This window comes from Poecilia formosa, unplaced genomic scaffold (genome assembly GCF_000485575.1).
Source record: "Poecilia formosa unplaced genomic scaffold, Poecilia_formosa-5.1.2 Scaffold21, whole genome shotgun sequence".
Classification (NCBI taxonomy): Eukaryota; Metazoa; Chordata; class Actinopteri; order Cyprinodontiformes; family Poeciliidae; genus Poecilia; species Poecilia formosa.
In genome coordinates this window covers 1,681,190-1,691,815 of record NW_006799960.1, presented here as the reverse complement: position 1 = coordinate 1,691,815, position 10,626 = coordinate 1,681,190, and the positions used below count along the sequence as shown (strand labels likewise).

General features: G+C 43.6%; 1 protein-coding gene across 1 annotated transcript in view; it reads left to right on the top strand.

Annotated features, from left to right (window-relative positions):
* clasp2 (cytoplasmic linker associated protein 2) overlaps nt 1-10,626 on the top strand; it is a 58,378-nt gene that overhangs the window by 45,259 nt on the left and 2,493 nt on the right. The window contains exons 33-45 of the mRNA XM_016669228.1: nt 546-621; nt 903-905; nt 1,359-1,522; nt 2,613-2,691; nt 4,168-4,311; nt 5,001-5,144; nt 5,278-5,384; nt 5,890-6,031; nt 8,564-8,744; nt 8,822-9,015; nt 9,103-9,231; nt 9,937-10,143; nt 10,234-10,350. Of these exons, the coding sequence (XP_016524714.1) occupies nt 546-621; nt 903-905; nt 1,359-1,522; nt 2,613-2,691; nt 4,168-4,311; nt 5,001-5,144; nt 5,278-5,384; nt 5,890-6,031; nt 8,564-8,744; nt 8,822-9,015; nt 9,103-9,231; nt 9,937-10,143; nt 10,234-10,350 (1,687 nt within the window). The remainder of the gene's footprint in view (nt 1-545; nt 622-902; nt 906-1,358; nt 1,523-2,612; nt 2,692-4,167; nt 4,312-5,000; nt 5,145-5,277; nt 5,385-5,889; nt 6,032-8,563; nt 8,745-8,821; nt 9,016-9,102; nt 9,232-9,936; nt 10,144-10,233; nt 10,351-10,626) is intronic.

Below are 10,626 nucleotides of genomic sequence, written 5' to 3'. Positions count from 1 at the left end.
ACACACTGCAGCAGTCCTACTGCACACCTGTTGCAAATGATTTGGACCAGCAAATGGGATAAACAGGAGAAAAAACGTGTGTGGATACACTCCTCCCAACATGAACACTGGCATGCAGAGTGAGACATGCTCTGTTTTCTAACGGCATGCCCTGCCTGGTTTTTCTTTTTTTTTTTTGCGTGTGACCTGAAACTCTCCGCCGTCCTGTGGGATTGCTCTGTCACCGTTCAGCAGTCAACCAGCTGGCTGTGCTCTTTGCATTCACTTTCACTCACCTTTTTTTGCTCTCGTTTCCCTTCCCAACAACCCTGACTGCATAAAAATGAATTAAAAAAAAAAAAAAGAAGAAAAAAAGAAATCACATGGACACACACACACCCCCCAATGTTTGGGCTGCCAGCTCTTCTTCTCTGACTAACCAGCTGTGGTTCGCCCCTTCTAACACTGCCGCCTTTCTTTCGGCGCTGTGACTCCTCCGTTGCCTCACACACCCAGTGTGAGGCGCGCGAGCTTTCCTCCCCTTCTCACTCGTTTGACGTGTGACGATTTGATGAATTTCAGCGAGACTCCGGCAGGGTGTACGGCTCGGCAGAATCCGGTATAAGCTCAGCCTCCTTCAAGGTACCGCATCTCGTCATGGACGCCTCTCCTCCCTTCACCTCTCTGCTCCTACATTTAATTTTTCTACCTGTCATTTCATATGTTTTGTTTCTTTTTGTTTGCTAAAGTGCACACAGCATTTCGTTCGATTTAAAAAAAACAAAACAAACAAAAATAAAACACTTTGAAGATTTTGAAATCTTTAAAGATGGATCTTAGTTTGAGTAAGAGTTTGGTTAGGATGCTAACAGATGTGTGTTTCTGTCTCCCTTATGCCACCCCCACTCTGGAACTCTCTGTAGAGAGTAAGTTTGGCCAATCGCTGTTACTGTTTTTATCTAACTGAATGGAAATCTGCTTCATTAATCTGATTGGTTGATCAGTAATCGAGGTCGTTAACATCCACTAACCTGCCTGACTATTCGCTGTCCTGCTGAAATCAACTCATAAAGATGGTTACCGCCGGTTACCCCGTAACCTGACTGACTTTTAATTCGTCAAGTAAAAAGCTGATTGTATCTGTTATGTCGTTTTGGGTGATTTTGTTGAATCGGTGTTTGGGCGTAAAGGTGGTCTGCTGCCACGATGAGTACCTACTAACTCCATAATGGGAACTAATGCTTTTCTTACATCATCCCAGCTCAGAGTAATCTGTGTGCATGCATCTGTGTGTGTGTGTGTCTGAGGCTGAACTCCGCAGTGCAGCTGAATCGACCTTAACAATAAGGCGTCATCGGGTTGTGTGTGTGTGTGTCTAGGTGTTCAGTATGTTCCTGGAGACCCTGGTGGACTTCATCCTGGTCCATAAGGACGACCTCCAGGACTGGTTGTTCGTCCTGCTCACGCAGCTGCTGAAGAAGATGGGAGCCGACCTGCTGGGTTCTGTCCAGGCCAAAGTCCAGAAAGCTCTGGACGTCACGCGGTGAGCGCCGAGACATCTCGCCCGCAGCCTGGCATTTTAGGACAAGATCACGCAAAGATTTGGACGCGTTTGCTGTTTTTACAGAAAGACATTTTACCTCCTGCACTTTCAGCACTGAATCATGGATCACAGTCATAATTTCACCACCTTGCAGGTTGCTTTAAATTGAAAAGTACGCAAAGATATTGTGGAAAAACATCAGAAAAAGACCAAAAAAATTTTAGAAATGTTTTATGAATAATTAGGGCTGGGCAATAAATCAGTGCTGTGGCTTAATAAAATGTTTGATTTTCAAAGATTTCATTTTTGTAATGGATTCCATGAGTTTCCACATTTAAGAGTCTTAGTTTTTCTTTTATTTATTTGGACTTTGAATTCAGATCAACTCTACGATGGAATATTAGGTCCAGAAAAAAGTCCTAATATTATTAGAATAAAGTAATAATTTAATGAGAACTCCAAAATAAGACAGAATTTAAACAAGGAATGTTGAGCATCCTGTGACATTTTACTTTTACAAGCAGCATTTAATAGAAGCACTTCATCAGTATCAAATTATTATGAGCAGCAGAAATTTGAAACAATCACACAAACAATTGCGCACGTTTTAAAGAGCGCAATTAAAAAAAAGTCCTTTCTCATAATTTTAATGGATTTCTTCTACTAAAATTGCACCTTTTTTCTGCTAATATTTTAACTATATTCTTGGAATTGAGCAAATTCTAGCTTCGTGGTCCTGATACTCCGTCATACAACTCACTAGAGGGCTGATTGAAGTAAAAGTCACTTGTTGAAGTTATTTTCTGTCATTTGAAATTTTGAGCAAATGCAAAAATCAGTTAAGTTTAGAAATCAGGTCTGGTATGAAAAACATTAGAGATGCTGTTTTTAAGCCATGTCTCCCAGCTCTATGAATAATCATAACTCTGTCATAAGATTCTTTTTATTTCATATTTCTCTTGGTTTTAATTGCCTGCATGTAGCTCTCGTTTAAGCCAAAACTTCCTGCGATATTATTTGTGGCTGTGATAAAACGGTTGCTTAACTTCTCTGTGGATTAAAGTGCGGCTCTTTGTTTCTCCTCTTCCAGGGAGTCTTTTCCGAACGACCTTCAGTTCACCATCCTCATGAGGTTCACTGTGGACCAGACGCAGACGCCCAGCCTCAAGGTACTGACCGTTTATGACGCCGTGTGTTTGAGTGCTTGAGCGGACGGGAGGCATGCACATGACGCTGCTACAGAACGGCCATGGTCACCGCTTGGATTAACAGAAATCAGTGCCTGCCCATCGCTCTGGCTGTGCGTCCCCAAAACCCCGAATCCTGGACTGTGATTGGACAACGACGCCCTTTAACTCCATCAAGTTTCCACCTCCGAGTCCCCGCCCCCACGTCACCCATCCATCTCCCTGCTCCAGCCATGTTCTCTCCTTTGTTGCTTTTGCCCCTGTTTCCGCCGCTTCCTGTCTGATCTGCTTCATTTCCTGGACTCCAGGCTTGGGCGTAAAATAATGTAGCCAGTAGAAGAATTTACTTGATGTATTGCAAATCATGTCACTCCAAAGTGATTCCCTTCTGTCTTAAAACGTAGAAAACATGTTGGCATGTAACTGAGGGAGGAATGGTTATTAATTCAGCTGCGAGGAAGTACAAATTATGCAACATATAAAACAGTAAGAAGCTTGTAAATGTTTGGTTTTGTCTGGAAAAGAGGAATTTATTGAAGTTTGAAAGATAATTCAGAATGGAAAGAAAACATTTGTATTTCCAGACAGATGTATCATTCACTAACTTAAATCCATCCGTCCATCCATTCATCCATCCATTAGTTGGTTAATTCATCCATCCATCAGTAGATTTAGAAAGTCTATTTTTCTGTGATTCGAGCATTTTGGGGTTTTCGAAGCAGTAAAGCTAAGTTTTAAAGCAGCCCAAGCCTCTTCCTCCACCTCCATCTCCTCTTGCTCCTCTTCTTTCTCCTCTTCTTTCTCCTCCTCCTCCTGCTCCCGCCATGCTCCTCTCCACCTCCCCCCTCCCCTTTGCCCTCCCCTGTCCTCGTCCCCCTGTCCCCCTGTCTCCCCGTTGATTGACGCGGTGCTTCTCCTCTCTCTCTCTGAAGCCTGTTCGGAGCTCGTGTTGCGGGCGAGGCAGGGGAGGGTCCGGGGTAAAATTGTTTCCCCCCAGAGCGCGGCGCCACGCTTGCTCTCTAGACGAGCAGGCCGCAGCCTGGAGCCAGTCCTCCCAGGTCAGTGCGCTCCGGGGGGAGCAATTGTATGGCGCGCACTATGCTGCTAAGTGATTTGGAGGCAGTTCTCCCCTTGAGATGCAGATGTAGAGAGGTGTGAGATGAGGGCAGGAATCACTTGTGGAGTCTGCGGTGAATGTTGGCATTTGTTATTTCCTTTATTTTGCCATTTGTCGCAAAGCATGAACATTGACGCCGTTTAGTTTGACGACGATCTCACCGATCCGTCAAGACGTTTGATTTTTCCAGGCCTGTAAAGGATCCACTCTGGTTTTACACCCTCACTGTGAACGTTGGTGCTCGTCCTCATGCGTGTTTGTATCGTTTCTGCCGTGTGTATTCAGGTCAGCCTCAGCCGTCCCACGTTGGTGATCTGTGTAAACGTGTGTTTGTGGTGCAGGTGAAAGTGGCCATCCTGAAGTACATCGAGACGCTGACGCTGCAGATGGAGGCCCCCGACTTTGTGAACTCCAGCGAGACTCGACTCGCGGTTTCTCGCATCATCACCTGGACAATTGAACCCAAGAGCTCCGATGTCAGAAAGGTACCGGCTCTCACCCCCACCGTGACTCTAAGCTTGACTGCTGCAGTGTCAATGAGCAGACCGAGAACCCGATTAGTTCTGGAAGTACAGCTTTTTGTTTTTGTTTGCCAGAGAAGTTTTAGTTTTTTGCTGGCTTGCAGGTGTGAGTTGTAGCAACAGATTCTTCACACAAAATCCCAACAAGATGCACTAAAGTTTGTGATTGTAACTTGAGGTTATGAATATTTCCTTGGCAGGATCTTCTGCCCGCTCCAATATTTTTTTTTTTTACCTTTTTATTTTTCTAGGAAAATCCCATTGAGATTAAAAACCTCCTTTTCATCAGAGTCCTGACCGAAAAGCATCACATATTACACAACAGTTACTGTAGTTCACAGAATTAAAGTGCCATGAAAATAATTAAAAACAGTCGCAGTTTAACGAAGTTATCTCTGTAGCTTTCGGTCTGGTTTTAAAAAGTGTGCAGTGAAATTAGTGCAGTTAAAATGTCAGACGTAGCAGAGTTTAAAAAAAAAAAAAAGCAACTTTTTCACAATTCTGTGCGGGGAAAAGAAACGGAACAAAAAAAATTATCATTTGAACGCAAAGAATAAAAGTCAACTCTTCTCTGCGTGATCAGATCACAGATGTAGGATGACGAAGCACATATTAAACTAAATGTTTCCATGAATCTTTTTGCGTCTCTGCAGGCGGCCCAGGCGGTTCTGATTGCCCTGTTCCAACTCAACACTCCGGAGTTCACCATGCTGCTGGCAGCTCTTCCCAAAACCTTCCAGGACGGAGCCACCAAGCTGCTCCAGAACCATCTGAAGAACACGGGCAACACGGCCCAGGTGGGTACACTGGAACACAAAGTGCCAAGGCTGCACGAGTTAAAGAGGGAGATGTTTAAACATACTTTGTAAATCATTACAAAATCACGTAACAGCCGCCGACAACTTTGTGTGCTTTTTGTCACGTTTTCAGGCACCAATGGGAAGCCCTATGACGCGCCACACCCCCCGAATGCCAGCCAGCTGGTCCAGTCCCGTCACCTCACCTACCAACATCTCACAAAACACCCCGTCACCAAGGTAACACGTCCTCTGTGACGCAGCGGGGCTCTTTTTTTTTTTTTTTTTTTTTTTTTTTTTTTAATGAAAGGATCAGAAAAGTCGTAGAGCTTTTAATGAGGATTTGGTTCACACCAGTTTGCTCAAAACTAGATTTCTTTAGAAGGTTGGTCGGATAACAGCATGATAAATATGATTTAATTTAACGGCCAAACATTGCGGCTTTATGTACATATTTTATGACATATCTTTTTTTCAGCTTAATGTTTAATGGAAAAAAAAACAACAAAAAAAACTCGCAATTGTAATTTAAAAAAAAAAACAACAGCTTTTTACAGTTTGAATTGTTTGCATTGAAAGGATGTTGGGCTGTACATTCATCTAAAGCACAAAATGAAGTTAAACTAACAAAACTGGAGCTTCACTCGTGCAAAATTTGAAATGCCTCTGTTTATTCGTACCATGTGAGGTTTTTAAAAAAGGGGAGAAAAAAAAAAAAAGAACCAAACAAATTTGTGATTTGCAGTGCATTTGACTACGACCCGGAGAACCTGAACTCCGAGGACATCTACAGCTCCCTGAAAGGCGTCACCGAGGCGATCCAGAACTTCAGCGTCCGCAGCCAGGAGGACATGAACGAACCGGTCCAACGGCGGGAAGGAGACGACGTGAGTTTGACATGCAGGCTCTGATGACTGGCGCATACTTGCAGCCTCTAAGCGTCGCCTAACGGACATGTGTTAAGACATTTCTGCTGTAGATACACGTACAGCTCTGGAAAAAATAAGAGTCCACTGCAGTGAAGAACATTGAAAACCTCCTGGTTTTTCCACCAAATACTGGTTTCTGAACTCTTCCTGAGTTAATTTTTGCTTCGAAATCAATCTGATGGGGCGCCGGAGAGGACCGTTTACATGTCCAAGTAATATATTACCTGAAAACATGTCTCAAAACAACAATATCACAAAAATTACACGGCCAATTTGTCACCCAGCACCATTTATCGCGACAGGTCTAACCGCTGGTTTGTGTGGCATAAACATCTTCAGTGCCAGTCGGGCTAAAATAACCCGGGCTTACCGGGTTAGCATATTGAAGTAGATCATAACTCTGGTGTTCTTTGAAGGCCTGACAGGCAGCCAGCTATGAAAACGGTCTTTTCCTAGATTTATCACACACTCATGTACTGTGTGTGTGTGTGAGAGACTCTGACATGTGATCCCTCTCTCTTCGTGGGAACCGAGAGACGTACAGTCACTGTTTATGGAAAGGGTGACTGTGAAGGTAATCCTCTCCAAACAGTATTAGCGTGTCAGTTATGTTCTGCCGGCTTTGCCGCCTAAATTCAATAATAATTTGCTATTTTCAGCCGCTCCTCCAGTCAGGGTGCATGCCGAGGGTAAATTTGCGACTCCCGCAGCCCTTCCCCAGGAACACGGGCCCCCTTTTAAGGACACGGTGTTCTCCGGTACAGAGGTGTGACCTCCTGACATTTTCTCCATGACATGCGTCTGAAATCTAACCAGCCCACATTTCATCAGCGCACCTGACTCATCAAACCGGCCCATACATAGAAACCTTTTAATGTCTGTGTGTGCAAACATACACACACAAACAAACAGGGCCAACCCTGCGCTCTTGCTCTTGCTCCGCTTCTCACCTGATGGCTCACATGTCGAACTTCGCAAAGTCTCCGAAAATCAATGTGGACGAGAAAAAAAAAATTCCTGGTATTTTCAGGCTAAAGACATAAAAAGACCTGCGCCTTACGCTGCAAATTTTAAACGTGAACTTGGCTCTGGTGCGAAAACTGTATGCATCAGTGGTTGTAAAAGGTTTTCTACTGTATTTTATCAGATTTGTGACTAGTTGGAGACATGCAGCTCTGTGGCAACACTCGGAAAGTGATTCATTTCACCGTTTCTGTTCACTGCTGTAAACTGACTCCAGATTTCTTTGAGTCAATAAATAAGTGCGCAGCTGCAACACCAAGAGTTGATTAACAAACTGATGACGTACGGAGGTTTTTAAAAAGAAAAAAATTCTGCGTTCAAAACAACAATCAATTTGTTTGCAATGTTTTTAATGAGAAGTAAAGTTCTCGTTTTTTTTTGGCTATGCGGAGCATTTTGTGACACGGTTTGATGCTCTTGAGCCATTTCCATTATTATATACCGCACTGCTAAATTATCTTAACATTTTAAGATTCCAGTTTGATTGTTATAACAATAATAATAATAACTTCTTCTTTTTTTTTTTACTTATTTTGAAGCAAATTTGAAAGAAGATGACCAGAGATAAAACCCTACCTTACCCGGTCCTGAAGGGAATGAGTGACAGACCTAATTCCTGCTGGTGCCAAATGTCGTTGAGCTTAAAAACTCTCTACTTCAGGTCAACCTTAAGTCCAAGCTGCCACCTCCACTTTATTAAATTTTACACAAATTATGTCAAACATTTGCTTTTACTTCTGGTTTGTGAAGCCAAGGCTTTCCTGTTTGTGCTGCTGTCATTTTTAAGAAAGTAATAAAAGTTGACAATAAGGTCATCCAAAGGTCAGCCTGGCCCTCCGCATTTAAGTCCAACAAAAGTTGTGTGTAGTTGCGCTACAGCCCAGCCGACATTTGTATCTCTGTATCGTATCATTTGATATTGGTAATCGATTGTCTTTTTTTAAATTTTTTATCTGAAATACTTCCAAACTGTTGGCAGGACCATTCCTGTTTCCTCTCAATCTGTTGTACTCATTTTTGTTCCATGTCGTTGTTTTTTTTAATGATTTTTAAACAGTTGTGGGGAAACCTTAAACTGCTGCTGTCCAAGTTACTCAACGGGTTGTTGCTAGGTAACCATAAGTTACTCAACAGGTTGTTGCTTGGCAACCAAAAAACAAGCGAGCGAAAGAGTTGATGCCTCTGACGAACCTTTCTTATCTGGGTGTGAAAAGTGTAGCAGCTAAAGCATTTGCTTTGCCTACATCTCCCAGAATGCTGTGCGGTTCTGGATCAGAGTTTAGTGAAATCATTGGATATATTATCTTTTGGTATTGACCGTGTGTCTATAGCGATATTTATTGTTGATTTATTGCTCAACCCTCGCTAGAGCTTTGAGTCAGGTTGTGACACTATGTACAAAAACACAAGATGCCTTTATTCCTCCATCTTTGTGTTTTTTTTTTTGTTTTTTGTTTTTTTGACCAGGGGGGAAACGTGTCAGACTTGATGGACGGCGGTCGGATGGCTCTCGACAACAAGACCTCCCTCCTCAACACGCCCCTCCTCACCTCCAGCCCCCGAGTCGGCCACGATCACTTCTACGACTCGCCCCTGAAACAGAGCCGGAAGGACATCAGCCTGGAGGACTCGGGCCAACTCACCGACGGTACGGGAGCCACAAAGCGAGCGCGCACGCTGCGTTGGTCCAAACGACTTCAACTCTGCTTGCTTCCGTTGAAACAGACAGCGGGCTCGATCAGTCGGAGCGAGTGGCCGAGCTCCTCAAGGAGCTGTCCAATCACAACGAGCGCGTAGAGGAAAGGAAGGCGGCGCTGTACGAGCTGCTCAAGCTGATCCGCGAAAACACCCTGCAGGTGTGGGACGAGCACTTCAAGACCATCCTGCTGCTTCTGCTGGAGACGATGGGCGACAGAGAGGTACACACACATGCACACGCACAGAACCTGCGTCGACTCGGTGAAAAAGATCAGAGCTGAATTTCCTCTCTCCTTGAATCTCTTCAGCATGTGATCCGAACGCTGGCTCTGAGGGTGCTGAGGGAGATTCTTGGTAAGCAGCCTTGGAGGTTCAAGAACTATGCAGAGCTCACCATCATGAAGGCCTTGGAGGCTCACAAAGATCCACACAAAGAGGTACCGTCATCCACACCAGGGCTACCCGCAACTGACGATTGTCTTACTAATCGGATAAAAAAAATGTTTTTGTTACATCCTGCATGTTTTTCTGTTAACTATTTTAACCCTTTTATACAATATTGGGAATACCTTCAAATATACAACTAAATGAATGATCCAACTCCGTTTTTTTTTTTGTTTTTTTTTTAATTAAAGAAAATCTTTGTATTTCGTAAAATGCAAATAACATTCCTTTTGGCGAATTCTTGATTATTTGTAGCAAAGGATGCATCTGGAGCTATAAAAATACTTCTAAAATCAGCCTGTGAAAAGCTCACCTCTTTCTGATTGACTTCACGTTAATACAACAGCGTTTAATGTTTGGAATAACTGATTAATGACTGGATAGTGAAAAGTGGGTTCATGTTTTTTTTAACTGGTTGAAGCTACAGCTATGCAGCTTCACAAAAATTTCTGTATCTTAAATGTCTCTTGTTTACGAGTGTGGTGTTCTTTCAGCAAACACCCTGGTTTTGAGTCTGTAAACTCCAGCTGACGATTATTCAATTACTAAATTAGTTGACGATTCATCCAATAAATCGTTTCAGCCTTAATCCATCCACAAATTAGCTTCTTCCGAGTAGATAACAATAATGATATTCACAGAACATAACAGGTTAAAGCAACCAGCGCTTTCTTTCTTTCTTTGTTTTTTTCCTGAAGGTGGTCCGTGCCGCAGAGGAGACGGCTGCCATGTTGGCGTTGTCCATCAGTCCAGACCAGTGCATCAAGGTGTTGTGTCCAATTATTCAGTCAGCTGATTACCCCATCAACCTGGCTGCTATCAAGATGCAGACGAAGGTGGTGGAGAGAGTTCCCCGAGAGGGCCTGGCCAGCATGCTGCCCGAGATCGTCCCAGGACTCATACAGGTGACTCGCCTCTGGGACGTCAACCGGGTAATCTGGGACGATTTGTTTATTTCGACGGTCACAGGGTAAGCCGTGCGTTTTGTCCAACAGGGTTACGATAACTCTGAAAGCAGTGTGAGGAAGGCCTGTGTGTTTTGCCTGGTGGCCGTCCATGCGGTGATCGGAGACGACCTCAAACCGCACCTCAGCCAACTCTCCAGTAGCAAGGTGAGCGGGTCGCCGGCGTTTTAAAATCCGGTTCATGAAAAACCTTTTTTTTTGTTTGTTTGTTTTGTTTATGAATATAAACCGGATGTTGGAAGCATGTGGCGTTTTCTGAAACCTGAATGACAAATTTACATCGACATAAAGTAGAGATCTTCCATGCGTTTCCTGTGTCCTCTTTGCCGCTTATAACTGCAATTGCACGTCATAATTTAGCTTTGTAGAAGATTTCTGAAAACCATTTTCATTGCATTTAACCATAAAACAGTACTTTAAGTT